The following is a 24,485-nucleotide window of genomic DNA, read 5'->3' on the forward strand; positions in this document are numbered from 1 at the left end:
AACTTATCAACATTGCTGCAGCATGACTATGTTCAATTAATCTAAAGACATACACATATCGCTCACAAACTGACCTTATTATAGCTTATCAATTTAACAAGATAAGTACAATGAGACGAAATGGTCTGTACATATTATACACATACATGCATGCATGCATGCATACATATATAGATAAATACATGCATACATGCTCCTCAAATTAAAGCAGAAACATCACAATCACATATAACCTTAATAAACTATAAGCAAAAGCAACACAAGGAACACATACTGGCTGCCACAGGGAACAAGCAACAGATATCAAGATAAAAGGTACTGAATATTCATGTGAATATAAGAATATATAAAAGCAAGATCATGAATCCTGATATCACCCACATTTCCACCTCCATATGTCTAACACCTCATGGTCCTCAAATTAAAGCAGAAACATCACAATCACATATAACCTTAATAAACTATAAGCAAAAGCAACACAAGGAACACATACTGGCTGCCACAGGGAACAAGCAACAGATATCAAGATAAAAGGTACTGAATATTCATGTGAATGTAAGAATATATAAAAGCAAGATCATGAAATACAAGAGAAGGCCTTTTTGAAGTCCTGATATCACCCACATTTCCACCTCCATGTCTAACACCTCATGGTCCTCATTGTATGTCAAAGGCTGGAACGCTGATACCATGACCAACAACTGGGACAGTGAATATCAACCAAAAACTCTTATAGGACTTTCAATATGAACAATAATATGGCTGGAAGTCTTTTTCCCTCATAATGAGTGCACATCAAGGTATGCTTCAGTCACTTATGGATCCCTTGGAGGGTACAGCTATAACCATAGTCAAGGGAAGCTCGATGACATTATGATCATCACCTATTACAGTAAATATAACCCACAACTGTAACGAGGAATTGTAAATGAACTTGTGGGGCACATGTACCATAATTCGTGGAACCAGCAACACTTGTAGGGTACACCATGTCCCATGCTTACTGCATGCACCTGGGGGAGTTATGAGGAATGCCTACCAAATGAGAACCATAAAACCAATAGCAAATAGCTGGGACAATGCTTGATGGTTATGGCTAGTTGCCACATACACCTGGAAAGGGATGGTGTGATGAAAAGCCTTAAACGAGGCAATAACAATTGGAGTAGGCATTAGAGTGCTTAGAATTGATTAACATGTCCTAATTCCCTAATTTCTGATATATTAGATGTTAATACTACCCAATCATAACTTATTAATTCATCAAAATATATAACCAATTATGAGTGTCTTAGATACTATATTTTCAAAATTTGAAAACTTTGAATCATGTTTACTAACTTGAGTAGGTAAATCTACAATGGAATTAAATAAGAATAAATGTTTTAGCAATAAAAGAAATATTTGGACTCATGTAAACAAAACGAATTCCTAAAGAAGAAAAAGTGTAAAATCCACCTCTTTGAGAATTTGTGAATCATTCCATTGCAAAAGATAGATAGAGCAACTCATAAGTGAAGAAAATCCAGATCCAATCTGGCAGAGTTTGCATGTGTGAAATTTTTTCATGAAAGAGATTTCGGACCCCTTCTTTTTCGAGAGAAAGGAACCTCATACTTTTAGCGTCAAGTGCATGAAAAGCTAGCACAATTTTATTTTTAGAAAGGAAACAACTACGTATTCAAAATCTATAATAATTGTTTGTCAAAAAACAACAATGATCTATAAGAGTTGATGACCTAGGTCTTACCCCAGTCGTCATACAGAGGTCCTAGTTCGAATCTTGGATGGTGCATCCCCAAGTACTGTGACCTAGGTAATTATTGTTCAGGTGGATCTCCCACTCTTACTCTCAACACAAAAAAAAAAAGGTTTAAAGAGATAGCCACACCTACAAAGGATGCAGTAAAAAATTAGTGCTATTTTAAATTGGACATACATTGTAAAAGCCATACTCCAAAGGAAGTAGTAAACAACTAGTGCTATTTTAAATAGCACGCATATTGTAAACTTTCCAGTGAGTTTCGTCTTTGAGCAACTTGACTATGAGTTTCTTAAAACCAAAAAAAGAACTAAACTGTTGAAGCAGTAATCACATAAGTGCACTTTTATATTAACTATGGTGACCTCTCCATATTTCTTTTTGTTCGAAAACTTTCCGTGACACATGTTTAAATAGCACAATACCAAACTGATGTGATCTGAACCAGGGATAGAGTTCACAACTTCACATCATCCATTAAAATAGAAATAGATCTGATATTTATTTCAGAAATAAGGATGGAATCATCACTCAATGGTACAGCCCATTATCTGGCCAAACAGCCATCTATGAGTCCCCATTATTCTGGTTAAATTATTCTGATCAGCACCACTGTAACCCAGTTAAACCTGGAATTTTTGATTTGAGGGAGAGAAGTATAGCAGTAAAGGTATCAAAATCAGAATCAGGGTGGTGAAGCGGGTGCAGGAACGGGTACCCATGTGGTGCAAGGAAGTGGATAGTATGGAAACACTTTTAGTAAGGAAGCACCTGCCAAACTGTCAAAATTCCGAGAAGATTCTGAAGCAGATTGTCACCCTAGGTAGAATATTCCAGCCACCAAGGATATAATATTAATCTGAGTGAAAGGGCCAAAATTATTCTAGGTCTTTTACCTAAAATAAATATATACTTTCAGTTTCATATAGTATAAAAAGAGAATTACTAGAATAATATTAACACAGTATATGATATTATTAAAATTACTGCATAACATATTTATTAATAAAATTAAATTACTACAATGACATTAATTTTAATAATGTCAGTCAAAGAAGTTGTGCATTCTTACAAGCTAGCAACACAGACCATATTGAAGGAGCATCAATTTGTGATGTTCGTTGATGACATCTAGATAACTGAAATATATTTCTATAATTCCACTTTTTTGATGCTTTTTGTCAGTGAGATGAGGTGAACATCATCATCATGCAGACTAATAAATATGCTATGAACTAGGAAGACATCCAAATACAACTCTGATAGATCAAAGCCAACCCTATAAAATGCATATAAATATCCTCTGCTAAGAATAAGTGCAAGGAACCTCAAGAGGTTTAATAGCCAAACATAAAACAAAAAAAAAGTTCCATGAAAGTTCTAAAGAAGTGAGGAAAAACAAAAAATAAATAAATGAATTATCTAGAAAGAAACCAAAGACTCCTGGTACAATAGACCAACAAAATACCAAAGACCCTACATCTCGTAAAACATTCCATAACTAATACCATAAGTTTCTTTATCTTGATTTCTAAGAATAACTCCATGAAATAAAAAATGACTTCTCCACCAATAATAGTTACCTGTATAAACTGATGACATGATTTTACCTTTTTCAGAGGGATCATCACAAGCTCCTTCCAGATTTTTGGGTTTTACTATATTTTCACCATCAAAAAGAATATTGGAATCCATGGAAATCATTGGCTGCGATGTATCAATGTTCAATAATGAATCGATGAAGCCTACTCTACGAATATCCTCGCTATCTTCCAGTTTGGCTGAGCATTCATCTGACCATTCATATATTTAAAATAGAAATTAAGAGTGCCGAAATAAAAGCCACGACAGATCTGGAGGAAAAAAATATGAAATCCAATAAATAATTCTCAGTTTCTCACCTTTCTGCCATTTCGAAACAAATGAAGAGTATGGTTCTCTAAGCATTTGGGAAAGTGGAAGATCCGGAAAAAGTTGGCAAAGGGCAAAAGCTGCTACTTTATTCTGTGCATCCTGGAAATAAGTATGGCTGTTTATAAAAAGTTACTTAAAAATGGAGAGAAAATTCTTTCTGTATACTTCATAGTAGTTAAAGCATATGGTTGATGCAGCAATTGTGAACATGATAAGTAGACAAATGGGAACTAAATTGCATCCTTGGTCAGGTATAGAGCATCATCAGCATATAACCATTTTGTTTTAAGAAAAATATAGGATAAGATTCTTTTGGAATATGTTGCCCTTAGAAAGCACGATAGATAAAAAATTGTCTCCATTAATGTATGTGCAAGAAGCAGTATTGCAAGATAACCATTCTTCAGATGTAGCTTACAAATTAAGCACTGATGGAATTTGGAAATTATCATTTGAATGAGCGTCCATACCTCAACAAAACCAAAGGCTTCCTCCAGATTGGGAAGTTGGATGGTAATCAAACCTCCAGCCTTCCGGCTTTTACCTCGGCCAGTTGCTGTACGCAATACGCTAACAGAATATAGGAACTTGTCATCTTTTTCAGATAATTTACTGTATTGGGTGGTTCCCAACCTAGTTTCTGGCAGAACTTTTGCAGAACAGCCTTAGGGATTCTTCCTGGGTCTCCCTGAAGAAAATATTGCATTACATTAGCACATGCATACACCAACCCCTTGGTTCAGATGGTACAAACCTTGCCAAGCAAGGGACATGGGTTCGATTCAGAAGGGCATTGGCCCTTGCTTCTATCCCCACATACATATAAATCCCAGTTCTGCAAGCAGTGGCCAGATCTGACCGAGGGCCCGGTCCAGCCTAGGTAGGGATGGGGTGGGTATAGAGTAAGGTGTGGGAAATAGCCTTTCCCAGTGAGAGAGAGAGAGAGGGATGGAGGGAGGGAGAGAGGGGGAGGAGAGAGAAAGATGCACATGCATGCCAAGGGAATACCCCATAGAGTTAAATGCAATCGTTTATATTGTATAACTATAAAATACAACAAAGGCCTAGCATCCTTTCTTTAAAGGACTAACTGACCGCACAGAGACCAGTTTACAGATGTGATAAATTACTCATAATTATTTGTCCCTGACTACTTAGACATGTTAAAACCAGAAAACATTAAAAACAGCTACCTTCTTCCATATTTCATCAATGCTCCCTAAAGTATGCTCATATGCAAATTGTAGCAATTTATCCTTCTTTTGTTGTGTCAAGAATTCGGTGGGTAATGCTACACCAGAAGACAAATCCTCGGAAAATAGATTATCGAGTTCTAACTCCTGTTCCTCATTATTTCACCATCCTCACTAACAGCTTTATCCTGACGACCAATGGTATGCTCGATCTCCTTCAAACTAAAGCTTTCACTTATGTTTGTATTAACTATTTGTTTGCTTTCATCTACGGCAAAGTCTACTCGACCGCCTGCACTATCTTGTGTTTTTGAATCGTTGGATACCCAGGTTGTGGAATCACACGATATGTTCTCCGAAGATCTATAAAGAAACTCATCCTGCAATCCTGACTTCAAAATGTCATTGGACAGTCCTGCACAAAAAAAATTTGTTGAGGAGCTTTCAGAACTGGGATCCAATAAGCTTAAGATAAGAGACTACAAAGTAAAACCTAGCATAGATAATTCGCGCTTGAGTTTGCTGATAATCTTTCCAAACTGGTCCTGACTTTTCTTGTCTCCTTTCTGTTTAGCTTCTACAGCTCCCAACACTGCATGATGGTATTCCTTAGCAATAGAAGCAGCACGAGAGTCCGGATCATCCTCCTAGTAATATGTATCAGTATCAACAAAAAGTTAAAAAATAGAAACAAAAATCAAATTGTATGAACCTCCAAGAAACCTATGCAATAGTCGTTTCAGAGATTCCATTCAAATTTGCACCAGGCATACACAACATACATGCACTAAGTTGTGGAAGCCAAATACTAAATGATGAATTCATGGAGATGTCGCCTATCTTAGTACTCAAGGTGGAAGCCATGTCACATCTCTTTTCTATAACATAAAAGTTTCAGCAGGTAAACATGAAAGTTGGTAAAAGATGCTTTACCTTTAACACATCTGGCATGAAAAATACTGTACAGGCATTGTTACAAAACAAGATGAACAGCAAACTTAGAACAAAATAACTGTGAAAACTATTAAATAATTATCTGATCTTTGAACTGATAATAAATGAATCTGTTATATGCAATGGTGTCAACAAATGAAAAGCTAGAAATATTGTCATCAAATGTAAGGTTATGTATGAAACTGTGCACATGCATTCTGTGGGTAGAAATCTGAGCCTGCTTCAGTATCAACAATTAACCATCTGAATTCTTGACAACTGTAAAGATTGTAACTTATCTTCATCTTGACCAAGTTTTCAGTGTTTATTTAGATAATTTGATTGATCCTATAATAGATCAAGCAAACCAAGGACCATGAAGAACCCAAGAAAAAAAGATTTATATCACCACCCATATTAGTTGCTTTGGACAAATGATACAAAAAAATGATAAACTAAAGTACATCTAGTTTTGATAAAATCTATAAATACTAATTGAGAGAATAAATTGAAAAATATAAGAAAAGAATATAGCAAACCAAGGACCATGAAGCACCCAAGAAAAAAAGATGTATATCACCACCCATATTAGTTGCTTTGGACAAATGATACAAAAAAATGATAAACTAAAGTACATCTAGTTTTGATAAAATCTATAAATACTAATTGAGAGAATAAATTGAAAATATAAGAAAAGATATTGCGCAGACATCAGAAACATCATTTGTAGTGTAAAGTCATAGAGCAGCACAAAACTAAAACTATCAGAAAGTCTTGAAGGATATAAGCAGATATGGCAGGAAAATTTTCAATTTACAATTTTTTGTGTAGTGACAGATCTTGCAAATTATTTTCCTCTTCTCACTTCTATGAAATTGATTTTTCAAAAAAAAAAAGGAAAAAAAATACAATATGCTAATAAGGAAAAATACTGCCAAATGAAATCATTTAAAAAAAAATATTGCATTAAGAAAAAAAATATTGTGCAGACATCAGAAACATCATCTGCAGTGTGAAGTCATATAGCAGCAAAAAAAAAAAAAATTGATATTCCAAATATATATATATATAATATGCTAATAAAGAAAAATGCTGCCAAATGAAATCAATTTACATACATAATATGCTGATAAGGAAAAATACTGCCAACGATGCTGCAAATGACACAAGTTGAAATTGAAATGAAGAAAAACTAAATGAGTACAGGCCAATCTGGATTAGAACTTAAATATCTGACAAGTCCAAGAACAAATGTTAGCATAAATTTGTCTGGGACATTCTCAGTCTCAAAAGGAGTCTAGATATCAAACATAGAGGAATAGGGCTTTTCGAAAAGATTAAACAAGCTTTTCGAAAAACATTGATACGATCAAACAATGAAAAACAAGTGAAGCACCATGTTTAACTTGATATGATCAAACAATGATAATGAACACGAAGCTAATGGGTTTCGGAAAAGATTAAGAAATGAAGCACAAAGGAAAAATTGCAAAGAATTTGTGCATGATTTGTTGCTGTATTAAGTGACACCAATACAAGCCACAATCACCTACATGGGGGATTCTGATCCTCCATAGTTGCTTTATTTTCTTTTTTTCTAGTCTGATACTCCATACTCTATAAAAGAGAAGAGCTTAAGCATGTAAGCCTTGCAAAATAGATGTGCAAAGTGGAAGAAATAAAGCAAGTTCAGCATATATGGTATGTATTGCTGTAAGCAAAGGGAGCAAAATTTGGATCTGCAGAAAAGATTGCAAGACATGGAGTGACAAGGTTTGTGAATTGCTGTAGATATAGATTGAAGAAGAAAAGGTTTCCAGCACTCTAGATTTTTCTTTGTTCTGATTTAATTTTAAATAAATATACTACTATCATTTATCGAACATTACTAACCCAAAACCTTATGAATTGCTTGGTGGGCTTTATAATATATCTGCTAAAGCTTGAGCTAAGTGAGACTACTACTATGGTAATCCCAGAACTCATAATACAGCATGAAATAATGCTATCTTATAAACATCATGAAAGGTACGCCATCTCGGTACCGAATCCGGTACCATTGCCACCCTATCACTATGTCGGTACACCCAGTACAAGGGCCAGTTCGGGATACCGACACTCGGTATGGCCTCCGTACCGTGTACTGGAACCGAAATAATAATGTACAATACGCCTCGTACCGCCCAGTTTGGTACATATGGCGTACTATGCATCATGCAAAGCCGATACTGTTGTCACTCATAAAGGATATGCATATTATTCAGAAACCCCAATACAACAATATATTGAAGTCATCCATAAACCTGTTTCTGTTGTTCCTCATCTTCCTGTTGTTCCTCGTCTTCCTGTTGTTCCATATATTGTCGTATCCAGTCCTTATGTGATGATTTCCCCAGATCTAGAAACTCCTCACTACGTTGTGCTTTAATTACAATAGAAACTCCAGGCATGTCTTTTTTCCTTTCATCTGGTAGATGTTGCTGAGGAACCCAATCATCCCGAGCCGTAGATATGATTTTAACTGATCGTTCTGACCCTGTATAAGAAATCACTAGATGCACATCAAAGTGTTGCAGAAAAAACTAAGTTAAATGGAAACAGATGCAGTCCATGCTGATTTCTTCTTAGTGCAGTAGTTCCAAAACAAAAACACGAAAAGAATAAAATAAGAACTAAAGATAGCACTCACTCACATCAGCCAGAAAAAATAATAAAAGGAAACAAATAGACTAGTCACAGAATAGAATAAAGAATAAATACCTTCATGAGTAGATGAAGAAGCCCCGCTTGAAAACTTCAGAGGAAGCTCATTTCCAGGAGTATTAAAGCATAACCAGTCCAGAGCAGTCTCAAACGTTGCACCCTCCTATGATTTACAGAAACAATTGTTTTACATATATAACAAATTCCAAGTACATTGCCCGATTTGTTACTCTTTAAAGAAAATCGATCACTTTAAAGAATTTCAAGAAATCTCAACCACCAAGTTTTTCTGAAAAATTAAGTCCAGGTTGAAATCCTTAATCAAGAAACCTCTCATCATCCAAACAACCAGGGAAATTGCACAAAAAATACTACGGATCAACCAGCAAAAGGAGTCACAAAAATGGAATAAATTAAGTCCGAATCTTTCTTGGACATAAAATTCAGATAAAATCCCTAATTCATGAACCAGAAGGTTGTGATCATGTGAAACAGAATCGTAGCATGCACAGCAATCGCATTAGAATTTCAAAATATAGTGGGTCAAAACAAAACATGCCAAGAAACTTCGATCATGTTGAGTTTCTAAAACCCAAAGTTCGCAAGAACCAAAAGAACGTCCCTAGCTAAGTCTTTCATCTTTAACACAAATTTAATCGCGTTAACATTTAAAAGAAATCCGAAAGAAAAAAACCAGTCCATGTTTCTTGAAGCCGGATGGACAAGAATCAAAAGTAAGTTCTATTACTCTTTACGTTTTATCTAATTTGTGTTATGGATCAAGTCTAGGTCTGGTTTGAACATTAGAAACTAGAAATAATCCAGAAAAATCGACCAATTTGTGTTTCTTGAACCCCAAGTTGAGAAAGGGATGTTTGTGATATAAGGAGAAAAAAATGTACATAAGAAAAAAATAAATAACCTTGAGAGCAGAGAGAGCCTGTTCGATTTGATCGGCAGAGAAACCTTCGAGCGAGAGCTTGTCGTAGATGGTCCGGAGCCTCTTCGCTTTTTGAGCTCTCGAAGCGGTGTCCGTACTGGCGGCGGCCGCCGCCGCCGGCGGCGGTGCCGGCCTCTCGGTATTCAAGAGGAGGCGGCGGAGGCGGCGCTCGTTATCCGCCGATATCTGGAGCTTCGGAGCCGATTTCGCGTCCGATTTGGCTTTCGCCTTCTGCTGCTGCCGCTTCTTGTTCTTGGGAGGCATTTTGCTATGGCCACGGACGGAAGCGCGAGCCAAGAATGAGCCCAGGTTTTATCGGATCTCCCAAGAGACAGGGAACCGCACCACGTAAAGTTTTCTTCTTTTTTTTTCGGGCAACGGGGGCGCTCTAGGTGTAAATGGGGCCAGCAAAATCAGAAAAAAATCTACTTCCAACCCAAACAAAACCACCGAAGTGGTGGACCGTATAGAAGGCCACCTAGTCAGCCGCCCCATTGGCCCCCCTGAACATGTGTGAAACCTAATGAGAGTCGCACTCCTCCATCAACCTGCGAATCTCAAGAATCAGCGGTTGTTCCTCAACAGTGCATCCCCGGATCCACTCAACCATTGTGGCCGAGTCGCCCTCAAAAATAATACGGTCCGCACCCAGTATCCGCCTCGCATAGAAGATGCCCTCTCAAGCTGCTCTAAGTTCGGCATACACCACTAACAAGTCAAAAGTCCACGGCCTCCTGCCGCAACTAATCTGGTGTCGTGATCTCGGATAGCAAACCCCACGCCACTGCATCTTCCCTCATCATCCACACTGCCGTCAAAGTTCATCTTGAGAAAATTAGAGGATGAAAGCACCCAGAAGACAAGTAATATCTTGTATGCTGTATGAGCAGAATAGGGGCCTCAGATGTCTCTAGCCAACTCAGGTGATACCTCTATAATACTAGTGATCTCAGCCGCTTGCATAAGGGCTCTAGCCGCTATCACCCTCGGTAATGCCGCAACGTTTACTTGTGCCTTTGCTGTGATTTATATGACGTTGTTGAATTTTTAGAGTTCCCCGTACATTTAAGCTTGGGTGGCAATTTAGTCTAACCAAATCTGTTCCTAATAAAACCGATTTTATCAGTCCTGCGGTCCTAATAAAACCAAAATAGTCTAACCGATTTTATCCTAATAATCTTGGGTGCTAGATATAAATGATAGTAAAACTCGCTCCGGTTCACAAATCTCCTTAAAAAACAAACAAAAAAAAAAATTGTATGAAATTTTTTTTGTCGCTATACCTAATTCGATCCATCCAATCCTCTAGTCTAACTCTATCCATGTCATCTCATAAATACGAGAAAGTTGCGATCCTTACACTTAACCAATATTATGCACGCGCAATGTATGTGACTCTGAAAATAGTAGTAAATATTCAAAAATGTGTGCATGGTGAACCTTCCATATCCAAAGCCTGGAATAGCACAGTTGCCATTATAATAACACGTTAGTATAAGATAACAAAAAATAATATAATTGAGTTATAGGTTTGGTTGGATGAGACATTTTGCAAATTATGTTTATTGAAATAGTTCCCTAGCTAGCGAATTTGCCTGTCTTAGTTGAACCACTTCAAACCATGATGTTTGTTGATGATTTTAAATGAGACCTTCCAAGTTTGAAGAGTTCCGGTATGAATTTACTCAATTCAAGGATTTGGTTTCTCGAGCTTGATATGCCCATACCTTCGGATGATCTATATATAAGTGTGATCTTGGTAAACTTGAGTTTCGCACTTGACTTTTGGACTATAATATTGTGAGGATCTATGTGGGCGTATATTTAGTCTCATATTGATTATTCGTGGATAGATTTTGGATACTTATACAGGATCAAAAAATCCAAATAATATATTCCAGCTAGCCATTTTAGATAAGGTTCTAAATTGTTACAAATATTCAAAAGTTAGAGGAGGTCTTGCCCCAACAGAGCAAGTGGTGTAAGAGGCTATTTCGAGAGATAAAAAGTGAAATGAACAATATTGTTAGGGATATAGCTAATTGTATACATTTGATTCATAATGCACATGAAGGGTTTTCATATTAACAAGCGTATAGGTAAATTATATTATTTTTATATGCTTGTGATGTCGTACTGGTTAATAAGGCTTCTCTCGATGATTGTCATTCTATTTGAAAGATTTTTGACATTATTACACCGCCGCCAATCTAGCAATAGATCAAAGTGCATTTGTCAACTATTGAATATAGATTATCATTAATTATTGTTGCTAATGAAACGACCAACCTCCACCCCATCCGATAAAATAGATTTTGGACCAAACTAGTCCAAAGATCATGCATATGGTCTATTCTCTGTCATCTATTTTTTTTTTATTTCTATATGAAATCTACAATTCATCCATCCAACCTCACAACTCTTGGAATATTTAACGATATCCATGACGGATCCTAATCCAACCCTTCACTCCCAAGCTACCCTCTTCATGTAACATTTTTGGAGAAAGAATTAGAAAGCCATCAATGCAATGTGGAACTGCATTTAGTGACTCCTACAAATATTTTATTTTCAAAATTAGCCGGGCAAGACTGATGACATGCTCCACATACATCATCTTCAATAGGCCATATGTACTACATGCATCAACTTCTTGGCAATGTCTCCGATGGCATACTTTCATTCAACTTCTTATTGAAATAGCTCTTATACAATGCTTGAAAGAGTATATCCAAGCACTTTAGCGGCTGGCTGTGTGAGGGCTATGACTCTGCTCCGTTCTTTCTCCATCACCTTTTTTTTTCTAATTTTTTTTGATGTATTTATGCTAAAAAGATACGTTGTATCCGACTTAAAATAAAAATCTCGAGTTTCTATTTTGTTATACTAGTGTCATATACCACATTTGAGGTGCTTTATATCTACATTATATTTTAAATCAAGAAAATTAGATGAAAGTGAGGGTGTATTTATCAGATAGGAGGCTGCTGCATCCAACAGAAATTATCAATAACTGCTTTAATAAAAAGGAAATATTAGAAGAAGAAGTAGAAAAGAAAAAGACCGGCTAAAAGTGGAAATATATTTATCAGAAATTACAGCCCTCGCCTCACTCACGTGTATTTCACGTGCCTGGGAGGGCATTGTTCGGAAAGGCTTGCGCCTCGCTAGATCCGCGCACCGCACCCTTCGTTTACTTCGCCGGCGACCCACCTTAAGCCAGATCCCACTCCGAAACGTCCATTTTCTGGTCACATCTTCTTCGCTTTCTCAGAAAAAGCGTGAACTTTCCACAACTCCCCTTCTCTCCTTCGCGGCGGAAGGAAGAAAAGCCGGCCATTTCTCTTCTTCCTCCTCTCTTTCTCTTCGTGCGCCCTATGCTCCCCTTAAAGCCCATCAACTACCTCGCCCCGATGCTCGCCTCCGCCGCCCTCCTCCTCCTTCTCCTCACCGGTTTTCTCGAATTCCCCTCCCTCTCCTCTCCCATCCCCTCCTCCACCTCCTCCACCTCCTCCGCCTCCTCCTCCGCCTCCACCGACTCCGTGGGCTCCCGGCCTAAAGAACCCTTCACCGATCTCGCCGCCGCTTTCGCCCGGTGGGACTCCGAGGTCGGGTGCGCGCGGTTCAGGGAGAGGTACAAGGGATGGACGGTCAACGCCTCGGCGATACAGCGGGTCGACGGTGGAGATTGCACGGCGCTGGGGATGGATCACGTAAGCGTGCTCGTGAAAGGGTGGACTTGGATTCCGGACAATATGGACAATCTCTACTCGTGCCGCTGCGGGATGACTTGCCTGTGGACCAAATCCAAGGTTCTTGCTGACAAGCCCGATGCTTTGTTTTTCGAGAACGTGACGCCTCCACGAAGGGTAATGCTCTTTCTTTGTTGAATTTGAACTCATTTTCGTCTTTATATCTGCGATCTATTGAAGATGTTGTCAATCTTTAGGTATTTAACGCCAGTCTTGGATATCTAACTTTTAGGTATTTTTAGGTGTTTAACGTGATGTCAATTTTTAGGTATTTTTATGATGAGATGGTAGGATTTTTTTTTTCAGCTTTGCTACTTTCAGTTGTGAGTTGTGACTCTCGTTGTTCCCCTAGATTTTGGTTTTTCATTGGAATATGTTATGTTTCCTTCCTCCTCTTTCGAATTGGATATCAGGAGAGATCGCTGTTGTTTTATGCGAGTTTATAGTCTTCAAATCCGATTGTGAAATTCTCTTATCCCACTAAAAGCGGTTACCATTCAGAAAAGGCAATTTAAATACATATTCATTAGAATGGACATCCAGTTTACAAAAAGGAAAATCTTCAACGAGTTAGATTGGATCTTGTCCCATTTATACCATCCTGTTGTAAGCTTTGTTACTGTTCAATACTTGCCCAAGTATCAACACGTGCTAACATCATATGCCGCATGCCATTGCTTACACATATTCTGAGGTATCCCTTTCTTATAATTTAATTCAGCTTTAATTATCTTGTTGTAACAAATAGGCAAGTTTGAGCACCTCAGTGTAAGTTCGATTGATCTTCTTAAGCTAAATCAAGCATGCATATGACTGGTAGTGAGCATATGGCAACCACTTCAACACAGTATTTTTTTTATTGTAATGCAAATTCTAGTCAGAAGCACTTTCTTTTCTTTTATAATTTTACACAAATTAAAAACTGTATTGAAAGAAAGCAAAGAAAACAAATAGAAGGAATCTCAATCATGGTTGTTTAGATCTACAGGATTCTTTACATTACACTGATCCTTTGATAGTATGACATGACCGTGAATCCACCCTCCGTAGATGCTAGAGCATATCATGAAGTCAGATATTTATGACATTCGATGGTGCACTGCTGAAATGCGGATCAATTATGACATTTAGCAGCTTCCTTAGGGCTTTGCCTTATGCTCATAGAGCAAAGAAACAACACAGTAGGCTTTGGCAGAGATCATAATATTTCCTTCATTTGAAATATACCTTGTCGTCCTGCACAATTCTTTGTGATGTTGTTGGCATCCTTCATGTCATCTGAAGGAGTTTTCTGCAACTTCACATGCTTCAAGTCATCGTCTGGATACTCTTTGTACTCTATTGTCATGTGATGGTCTCACTCAATCAGCCAAAAGGGGCAATCCTGAGTCTCTCGGTATAAGAAACTCTTATTTTTGATGTTATTTTGATTTCAGATAGTAATCTGAATAATTTTATACTTTTTAATAGGGTAGAAAAGTAAGCCAGAACATTTCCTCTTTAATTCTCTATCATACCCTTTTTTTACATATTCTGTTAGTTTGTTTGCCCTCCTGTACATTCTGGCCCTTCTCCTAGTAATAATTTTCGCATATGCATGATAGATGCCTTGATTTTGAAGCTTTTTTTTTTTTGTACAACAACTTGTCTAAAGGAGTTGAGGAGAAAACCTAACCTCTTTCATGGTGTTCTGAACCTGCTAACATGTCGAATCATAAAAATCATCATATTCTTCTCAGATAAATATTTAGGTGCTCTAAGGCCATATGTATCCCATGTTTCTTCTTGAGCTTATCACTAAAAGGGACATTTTGAAATTTAAATGAGCATCTTTTTAGTGACGCAATATCCCAACAGGGCCCTTGATGCAACTATTGCTGTTACTAGATAGGAAAATGTTAATTTAACTCATTTAAGCTGGAATATACAAGCCTTGGATGTTGAATTGGATCTGTCGAGCAACAGCTTTTGCTTCCTTTCTTCTTTTGGCATTCAACCTAATACTAAAACAAAAGGAGAAAAAGGAAAGAGCTGAGGGTTTATATTGTTGTCAAGTTTATAAAGATTCATGATGCTGCAAATACTGTAAAAACACACATACACAAAGAGGAGGTGCACCTTGCACTTGCTGAGGACAAAATAGCAAATACTGTGACATACCAATTCCTATCATAAGGTGTATGGTTGGGCCAGCTTAACATTTGTCATGAATGGTTTTGCTAATACACAATTTTCCCAACCACTGCATTTCAAGCAAGACAGTCTGTATTCAAACCTTTTTCTTAATAAAAAAAGCATTACATTTGATCAATGCAGATGCTTATACACAACCACCTTCTTCATTGAAGGTACTCTGACCAGCATTCAAGCTTTTTGATAAGAGATTTTTTTCAGCTTGCTGGGTATCCACTTTAACTTTCTATGGCCTTTTCTAAGACATCCTTGGAGATTCACTTTGCACTGCAAAGATCAATTTTGTTCTATAGATATTTGGAGATTTATGAGTGCTGTCTTTTGGAATTTTATCGAATAGTTTCCAAGTGTGAGATTTCGTCATGAACAAATTTGCATCAATGATAATCATGTCAGCATCATAGAAGTGGTTTACTCCGAACAAGTTGTTGACAAGAGTTGTTGAGGAGGCAGTCCCACAAATTTCTTCTCTTCTCCCACAAATTGAGTAACATAAGTATAATTTACTCAATTTTCCAGATATTATTGCAGGAGAATTCATGACTTCAGCTCCAAGTTTTCTCTAGGTTATTTTTTTTTGCAGCATTCTGCTTTTTCTATAATAGTCTGCATGCTTTATTGCCACTTTAGCATAATTTTTGCATTTTAATTCAATTTTGGTTTGCCAGAGGCGAAAAGGTGATCCTCTTCGTGTTTATGTGGACCTTGAAGCCAGTAGGAAGCGATCAGGCTTTGAAGACATATTTGTTGGTTATCATGCCAAAGATGATGTTCAATCAACATATGCGGGAACACTATTTCATAAAAATCGGAATTATCACGTGTCCTCTGAAAAAAGAAATGTAAGTTATCTGGTTATGCTTTCAACATTAGTGATTCCCCTGTTCTTCCGGGCCATCATATTTAGTATTTATTTTTCAAAGTCAGATGTAGCTTAATATTTCATTTGCCAAACTGCATTTTCACGTCATCATATTTGCCATCACAATTAATGACAAATCTTATCTTAACTATCTCCCTATCCATGATTCAATTGCAACTGCTGTATCCTGCAGTAAATATCTTCTCATGCTTGAAGCTCTTGAAACTTTGTTGGTTAAAAAATGGTTTCTTTCAGTACGTTGCCTGGAATTGGTGGCAGTTTGTTTCATTTTTTTCTCCTCTCCTTGTAAAATGTACTCCATAGATTAATCATGATCCAAGAGGATCACTGGACTCAATATGGACTACTTTGGCCACTACGAGTATTCAGGAGTATCACCAAACTCGATGTGGATCACTTTGGCCACTACGAGTATTCAGGAGTATCATCAAACTCGATGCGGAACACTTTAGCCGCTACAAGTATTCAGGAGGATCACCAAACTCGATGTGAATCACTTTAGCCACTACGAGCGGGGTTGGATAGGGTTCGGGAGTAAGATTCGCCACATTGGAAGCCGAATCGCAGGCCAAACTTTAGGAGGCCATAATTTGGTCATATGATGCTTGATTGAGATGATTTTTTTTAAAAAAATTGGGTATATTTTCGAAGTCTACAACTTTGGATTTAATCAGGCCGAAATTTTATCGTTTAGGCTCCGAAATGGGCCGATCAAACCGAAAGTTTTCTTTTCGGGTAAGATTTTGACCGAGCATAGCTCTCTATCCGAGAAGAATTCGGCGGAGCGACAGAGGGTAGAATTGATGCAGAAGTCTAGATCTATCTCCTCGAGATTTTTAGTCCTTTTTGCTAGAAATGTCTATTTAAGAAAAAAGAGTCCTACTAGGATTAGGAAGAGGAATCCGATCCAGATTGTGTTAGGACGGACCTCACATTATAAATAGAGGCTATGTACCTCATTTTTTGAAGGATCAATGAAAGAAAAGGGGACTTAAAGCCCGCTTTCGAGATTTCTCTATTTTCTTCTAGTTTTCTTTTGAGAGATTTGAGTTGAGCGGGTTGATAGAAATCTTCTCTCTCCTCGATCGGATCAAATCAAGTACACATGCGTGTTCATGTTTGTGTATGTTGGGGCGACAAAAGTCAGCACGAATTTGAAAAACTATTCCTTAGAGAATACTAGCGCAATTCATCATAAACTATTTAGCTCAAATGTTAGTTGTAATTGTCAGATATTGCATTTGTTGTGATTTTTATTAAATAACTAATATTATCTTTCACTTTCGGTTACTTTCTCAGGACAGCCTTGTTTACTGGTCATCTTCAAGATGCCTTCCCCAGCGGAACCAACTTGCCAGAAATTTCCTCTCCCTCATATCCCATCATTCCTTTGGCAAGTGCCTGAATAATGTTGGTGGTCTTGACATGGCTCTCTCCCTATACCCTGAGTGTTTGATGGATGATAACTCAGCCCCTCATTGGTGGAACCACCTACACTGTGCTATGTCACATTACAAGTTTGTCCTTGCCATTGAGAACACCAAGATTGATAGCTACGTGACGGAGAAGCTCTATTATGCTCTTGATGCCGGTGCAGTGCCCATCTACTTTGGCGCACCCAATGTATGGGATTTTGTCCCTCCAAATTCTATAATAGATGGATCTAAATTCAGCTCTCTCGAGAAATTGGCTTCGTATGTGAAGGCCCTTGCAGATGATCCCATTGCATATGCAGAGTACCATGCTTGGAGGAGGTGTGGTGTGATGGGCAACTATGGAAAGACTCGTGCTGCCAGCCTTGACACGTTGCCGTGCCGGCTTTGTGAGATTATTAGTAGGAAGGGTGGGAGGAATGCTAGAATATTGTGAGCTCGCTGTTTGGATTTTCATATTTTATTCATTCGAGGCTTCGATGCCTTGTATTTACCCAGGCTGTGGTTATATCACAGGCTTAAAGAAAAATTCTGTTCTGTTTTGGTGTGAACTGAATCCTGTAACTATTGTTGTCCAAAGTCACACCAATGTAATACGATCCACATTTGTATCCATTGACTTGTTATGCAGCATCAAAGAGCAGCACTCTTTTAATCAAATATTTGCAGAGAGCAATTACTATTGAACTAGTCTATGCCATAGTATAGATGGTACTGCAATTGATGAAGGGCACAAGCAGAAAGCCTGAAATACCATATTGTTGCAAAGCTGAGCAATTTTAGAATTTCTTTTTTAAATTACGATACGACTACATTGGGATGGCGGCAATTATAATTTGCCCTCTTTTCAATCCAAGTCTTCCAGATGTGGAATATTGTGTGACTGACTTCAGAGCTGCTTACACCAATCAGAAAGCCGAGAGTTGCAGACTGGCTTTCTGGACATGGCATTATTTGGTGAGAAAAATTTGGATCCTAAGTTTTCGAAGTTTGGGTACTTTTTCCCAAGTAGAAAGCAAGGTTTTGTCTGCTATTATGTTTGTAATGTTACTAAAGAAGCCTGAAACTATTATGAGAGCCATTGTGATGTTGTAACAGCTGCTGTTCTAAACCTTGGCATAAAGTTCAGCCACCAAAAAGTTATCTTAAGGGAACAAGGACAAAAGTGCATGGTGAATTAACTCTAGGAAAAAAAAGTTTTATTAATAAAAAAAAGTATAATGAATTCATTGAGGAGAACATGAGAAAAATGCTAAATGAGATGAGAACATAAGTTTTGTTGTTTGACACCAAGAAGTGCAGGAAAAGTTTTGAGTAACAAATGGGGAAAAGTTTCTAGTTACACCATGTAATTACTTGAGAATAAGAATTTAGACAAACCAAATTGGCTCGTCTCCTGATGCACCATAGACGAAGTCATCTAGTCTATCTCTATTTTTTTCTTTTCAAATAAAAAAAAAAGAGGCAAATCACCATTCAACATTTTTTTTTTGTGCTAAAGACGGACGTTTTACATAATTCGAGCATGAATACGCCCAACAAAAATAAAAAACAATAAAGCTCGGAGTGCTCTAGGCAACTCTCTCTCTCTCTCTAGCCATAAGGTGTCTCCGGAGTGACAGGCCACATAAGAGGCCACTCAGTCCGCAACCCTGTTAACCTATCTAAATAGATGCCTAGTTTGAAAAGCCACTCTATTACTTATCATAGTCCAAATATCCCGACGCATGAGAAGTCTCCTTCCACTGCCGCCCGGGCCGACACTTCATCCGTAACATTTATTCCCGAGTTGGGGTCCTCTCCAGTTCGGGTTGAACCGGTGAAGGACATTCAAAGTTAGCTCAACCCTTGTTAATAAATCCGATCACAGTTTTTACGGCCCACATAATATCCATTAAAACACTGCAGTTTCTCATGCAAAAAACAAAAACCCTAAAACAAGAGCCAGAGATCAATCCACGCACATAATCTTAAGGCAGCCTAATTAAACCACTTGCCCCACACAAACAATCGTCAAAAAATCGACCAAACCAATCCACCAGCCCTTTGACACGCCTTTAGCTAGCTAACCCTCGCCCTTCCTCGTCTTTAAACATTTTGAGTTACACCACTAGAGACCTTGCCATGCTGCGTGTCGTCAGAAGACCATGCATGCCTGGTGGCGTCGTACTTCTCTCCATCACCCCACAATGCGTAGGCCTCCTCCCCATGCACGGCGTCGTCGCCGATCGTCAGCTGCTCCTCCGACATGCGGAGCGGCATCACCAGCCGTATGACCACGCAGATGATTGTCGTCACGACGATGTTCCACCCCGTGATGAAGCCAGCACCGGCAATCTGTTTGAGGAACTGCACGCCACCGGAGCCACCGTAGAATCCGCCGCGAGAGTTGGTGACGGGGAGGAAGAGAGAGCACAGGGAGGGCTCCGCGAAGAGGCCGGTGGTGGTGCCGCCGAGGAAGCCGGCGACGGCGTGGGTGTGGAACACGCCAAGGGTGTCGTCTACCTTCTGGAAGAGAGTCCAACGCTTGTGGACCACCATCATTGTGAACCAAGGGATGCTCCCGGAGAGTATGCCCATCACTATAGCTGCCCAACCTTGGACCAATCCTGAAGACAAGGAAAAAGAATTGGTCGACAAACATTTCGAGACAAACAGTATACATATAAATATATATGTTTGTGCTATGATTAATTGGTTAAGGTCAATTATATGCTCCACATCTAGTCTTTCAGCCTTGGCTTAGCCTTTTGCAGGCGGGTTCGGGTTGTATCTTTTGCGAAAGTACGATTGATCTTCTTTCGCCATGTGTGGACTGTTGGATGTGCCATCCACACAGCTCTTAAAACAGTCCGGACTCCTTGAGTCATCTTATCTGTCTGCACCGATCTTGAAGTAACCATACCGCAATCCAATAATAGATGCGTGCGAAAAAAGATGTATCATTCTTTCATGCAAAAGATACAACCCAACTAACACCTAATCCAAATTCATGATGTGCCTGGCGTTCTAAATCCAAAATCCGACCCAACTTCAAAAATTTTCAGCTTAGACACAACTTGAGTTAGGCTAAATCTAGTGAATTCAGGCCAGATCAGGTCAGGCTGGAGTGGACTGATTCTTGGTGAAGTTGGGTGGTGCAAACCATACAAAAACTCGCATTTAAGTCCGATAACAACCATGCCCTGTACTCGGGGGACAACCACACAATAATAATTAATTACAGTAGTGATAAAAAGGAGAAAACTTAAAAATCCAATTGCAGCACAAGGTATAAAGAAGTCCACGTATCACAAACCTATTAACAGGAGAGGCAATCAGAAAGCAGTATGAATGGAGCAAAATTATGTCCCTCTCGAACAATGGAGACAAGGTTTGAAAGTTCAACTCTAATCGACTCTTCAAGTATCACATGTTACGATGCTTTTTACACATGGTAACACTTGGTCAATGTATTAGCCTTGGATTCAAAGCGATGCAATTTTTCTAGACGAGTATAAATAAAATATCTTTGCCAAAAGAAAATTAAGATAAGGTCATGTGTGGTGGCCAGCGTTGGTTAAACTGTTGTCTGAAATCGAGGAAAACTAGTCAAAGAAAGTGGGCTTAGTGCTGCGTAACTTGCAATTAACATAAAGCAACACATCATGCTTGAAATAAATGACCCATTTTTTGTTTTCTAGAGAGAAAACTTGATCACATTTTTAATTGTTATCCCTCAAACTTAGGAGCCTAAGTATCAGAGCAAGCCATTTTTCAAAACTAACTAACTTCACCTAAGAATCTATTTATTTTCCAATGGAAGTTTATCTTGTCAAGAATAAGAATAATTACGTGGTTGAAGAAAATCTCGTCCACCCAACTCATAGATCTAAGTTTTAATCGACAGCCACACAAGCTCCTATCATAATTACATATCTATTCATGTTATACTAGAACTACTCATAATCTAAGGACAGTGTAAACTTTAGTTTTTGTGTGATTCATGAGAGATCGGAATCAGCCAAAAAATGCCACTTTCGATTATATTAATCACAAAAAAAGAAGAAAAAAAAGAGAGGGAATAATAGGAACTAGAGTGGGCTCTAGCTTGTAAACTTTATTAAAGCATGTAATTTTTTTTTTTTTGGCAGCTCAAGAAAAATGCCAGCTTCATTCCTCTGCAATTCCAAAGAAAAAATCAGTTATATAACAGTCTTTCCTATATATTTTTTGCCGGATATATATTGCAACTTCCTCAATAATGAGTTGCTAGCCTTTGACTTACCCCACTCTAAAACAAAGATACCTCTTTAGAATCTGATCTTTCAAGGATAAGATTCTTGCGTGATTGGCTCGAAATTATCAAAGTTTTCTTAAACTATAATTTTTTTGATAATAAACTATATTTTTCGTAAACTAATGGTATGATGACGAAGCATTTTTCTATTCTTTACAACACTCTCTAGAAGAACTCCAGTGTATTTCCACAGTCAATAAATCTAATAATATTTAACTATAATATATGGACTCCTCACGGATTCCGGGCGGCAGGAAGCCAGAAATCAACGTCATGGGCCCTGCTCTGGTGCAATACCAGTGGAGGATTCGTCATTTTCTTTTTAGCAGGGGCAGATCGAGATGGTTTATCAAAAGCTAGAGATTCCAAGTCAAGCTCTCCGGCCGAAGCTTCCCAAGATGGTTCATTCACCATTATTTTATATCAAATATTTAATTTATCGTCACAGTTAGCCATAAAAAATTCTGCTAGCTCTACAATAATTGCCATCGATCACATAAAGATAAAAGATTATATATATATAATTTTAAGAGAAGAAGAGCTTTGTAATTTAAGAGCAGTGGTCCATGGGAGCACAGAGATGGTGCATGCACAAATATTGACGCGCTTACCAGCACCAGGAGTGATGCAAACGAGCCCAGTGATCATCCCCTGCACCGCTCCGATGACCGACGGCTTCTTGAAGAAGATGACATCGAGCGTCGTCCACATCAGAAGGCTGGTGGCTGCGCATATATTCGTGTTGAGGACCGCCATGGACGAGTCAATGTTTGCTGCGTACGGGTCCCCTCCGTTGAATCCAGCCCACCCCATCCACAGCAGTCCAGCCCCGGCCAGCATCAGAAGCACGTTGTTCGGTGGAAACCTCTCCCTGTCCTTGGTCGATCTCGGACCAACCTAAATAATTCGCATAATTCAACATATCAAGATTAAAGCTACCGTTGAATCACTGCAAGTAATTGTATGCTCCATGGAGATAAGAGATTTGAATATTTTTGCAGTCCATGCATATAGAATGGAGGTATGTAGAGAGAGAGAGAGAGAGATATGATATACCCAGTAGGCGGCGGTGAGGCCGGCGATGCCGGAGGAGACATGGATGACATAGCCGCCAGAGTAGTCGATGACACCCCACTGGAACAGGAATCCGCCACCCCAGAGAGAGAAGGCGCCGACGGTATAGGAGAAGGTGAGCCACAAAGGTACGAACGCCATCCAGGCCTTGATGTTCATGCGGCCAAGAAGCGAGCCTGCGAGGATGATCACGGTGATGGCGGCGAACACGCACTGGAAGTAGACCATGGACGCCATGGGATAGTAGGGCATGATCTCGGCGGTCTCTACTGCCCCGTTGTGATAGTAGTGCGTGGTGGCCGGAAGCTGGGCTCGTTCGATGAGAAACTTCTGGCCGAGGGCCGGCTTGGCCTTGCCCCAGAAGGGGATGAGCTTGTCGCCGAAGGACATGTTGTAGGCCCAGGTGACCCAGCAGATCCAGACGGCGGCGTAGGCGTAGAGGGCCATGAACGCCGAATTCACCGCCCACTTCTTCTTCACCACGCTGCCGTAGAGGATGACGAGGCCCGGCATGCTCTGAAGGCCGACCAGCGTCGCCGAGATCATCTGCCATGCGTTGTCTCCCTTGTTCAGCCAGTCGCGGACGGCGAGCGACGTGTTGCCTTGGTACGCCTCGGGCACCGCGTCCCCCATGACTCACTCTTCTTGCTCGCTTCTTTGATTCTAAGGACGAGGGTTGCAAGGACAACGAACCAAAGGACGAATACGGATTCGCCTTTGATCTAGTGGTTCAGAAGTTTAGAAGGCGTGGCCGAAGGAAGGGAGAAGACTGGAGAGAGGTGGCCATGGGAATGGACGGGCAGATGGTATGTAAGTACTGGTTTGTGCAGCAGCGAACTGGGGGAGGGGGGGATACAGGAGGTTGAATTGGGATTATAATTAATTAATCACTTTGGAATCTTTATGAGGAGAATCCCTCCAATTTATTGAGGAACCGGATCTTAATTTTAATGCTGATCATTTTTTTCTGCTAAACTGATTGGGTGATTATCTAGAAAAAAAAAAAAAAACAAGTTTTTGGATTGGTTGGTTTTGGCTAATGGATGGATGGACATGGAGGGGTTCTATGATTGGGTTAGCTTGAGTTGGCTGTAATTCGACCGTTGGGTTGGGTTGGAGAGTGATGGGGCCTCGGTCCTCTGCAGCTATTCCAATTTCCAAGCTGCATGGGGCCACTATCAAGCTAATGTTGAATACTAATTTAGAGAAGGGTAGCTTGTGAGCTGTGAAGCGTTGCCTTTGCTTTCACACTTACTTGTAATCGAGGTCACGGACTGTTGACCTCCATTGTCTTCTTTTTGGGTGCGGTTTAGCTCCGCTAGCATAGGCAGCTCATTTGGGTGGTACCCCTTATACATACATACATACATGCATATATATCCTCTGAGAGAGTGAGAGCAGAAGAATACTCAAGATTGCTTACCTG

General features: G+C 39.2%; 3 protein-coding genes across 3 annotated transcripts in view; 1 reads left to right on the forward strand and 2 right to left on the reverse strand.

The window, feature by feature from the left end:
• LOC103701281 (DExH-box ATP-dependent RNA helicase DExH7, chloroplastic) overlaps nt 1-9,792 on the reverse strand; it is a 59,569-nt gene extending 49,777 nt beyond the window's left edge. The window contains 10 exon segments of the mRNA XM_039133905.1: nt 3,346-3,555; nt 3,664-3,775; nt 4,147-4,295; nt 4,298-4,364; nt 4,870-5,033; nt 5,036-5,284; nt 5,363-5,516; nt 8,106-8,338; nt 8,563-8,668; nt 9,428-9,792. Coding sequence (XP_038989833.1) covers nt 3,346-3,555; nt 3,664-3,775; nt 4,147-4,295; nt 4,298-4,364; nt 4,870-5,033; nt 5,036-5,284; nt 5,363-5,516; nt 8,106-8,338; nt 8,563-8,668; nt 9,428-9,709 — 1,726 coding nt within the window. The 5' untranslated portion in view covers nt 9,710-9,792.
• Nucleotides 9,793-12,610: 2,818 nt separating this feature from the next.
• On the forward strand, nt 12,611-18,393 carry LOC103701280 (alpha-(1,4)-fucosyltransferase). The gene is made up of 3 exons (XM_008783287.4): nt 12,611-13,314; nt 16,059-16,232; nt 17,573-18,393. Exons 1-3 carry the CDS (start codon nt 12,823-12,825, stop codon nt 18,140-18,142), a joined length of 1,236 nt encoding a protein of 411 aa, XP_008781509.1. The 5' UTR covers nt 12,611-12,822; the 3' UTR covers nt 18,143-18,393.
• A 1,168-nt stretch (nt 18,394-19,561) lies between these two features.
• LOC103701279 (ammonium transporter 3 member 1-like) lies at nt 19,562-23,958 on the reverse strand. The gene is made up of 3 exons (XM_008783286.4): nt 23,042-23,958; nt 22,597-22,882; nt 19,562-20,315 (listed from the first exon to the last, which is right to left on the reverse strand). Exons 1-3 carry the CDS (start codon nt 23,690-23,692, stop codon nt 19,795-19,797), a joined length of 1,458 nt encoding a protein of 485 aa, XP_008781508.2. The 5' UTR covers nt 23,693-23,958; the 3' UTR covers nt 19,562-19,794.
• Nucleotides 23,959-24,485: the final 527 nt, after the last annotated feature.

The sequence above is a fragment of the Phoenix dactylifera genome, chromosome 14 (genome assembly GCF_009389715.1).
Source record: "Phoenix dactylifera cultivar Barhee BC4 chromosome 14, palm_55x_up_171113_PBpolish2nd_filt_p, whole genome shotgun sequence".
In the NCBI taxonomy this organism is placed as follows: Eukaryota; Viridiplantae; Streptophyta; class Magnoliopsida; order Arecales; family Arecaceae; genus Phoenix; species Phoenix dactylifera.

What these genes read in the sequence shown, in the direction of transcription:
- LOC103701280 (XM_008783287.4), top strand. Translation starts at nt 12,823, where the DNA reads ATGCTCCCCTTAAAGCCCATCAACTACCTCGCCCCGATGCTCGCCTCC. An exon ending in ACGTGACGCCTCCACGAAGG is followed by an intron (nt 13,315 to 16,058) that starts GTAATGCTCTTT and finishes TTGGTTTGCCAG; the next exon opens with AGGCGAAAAGGTGATCCTCT. An exon ending in TGTCCTCTGAAAAAAGAAAT is followed by an intron (nt 16,233 to 17,572) that starts GTAAGTTATCTG and finishes TTACTTTCTCAG; the next exon opens with GACAGCCTTGTTTACTGGTC.
- LOC103701279 (XM_008783286.4), bottom strand. Translation starts at nt 23,692, where the DNA reads ATGGGGGACGCGGTGCCCGAGGCGTACCAAGGCAACACGTCGCTCGCC. An exon ending in GCCTCACCGCCGCCTACTGG is followed by an intron (nt 22,883 to 23,041) that starts GTATATCATATC and finishes CGAATTATTTAG; the next exon opens with GTTGGTCCGAGATCGACCAA. An exon ending in TTGCATCACTCCTGGTGCTG is followed by an intron (nt 20,316 to 22,596) that starts GTAAGCGCGTCA and finishes CCTTGTCTTCAG; the next exon opens with GATTGGTCCAAGGTTGGGCA.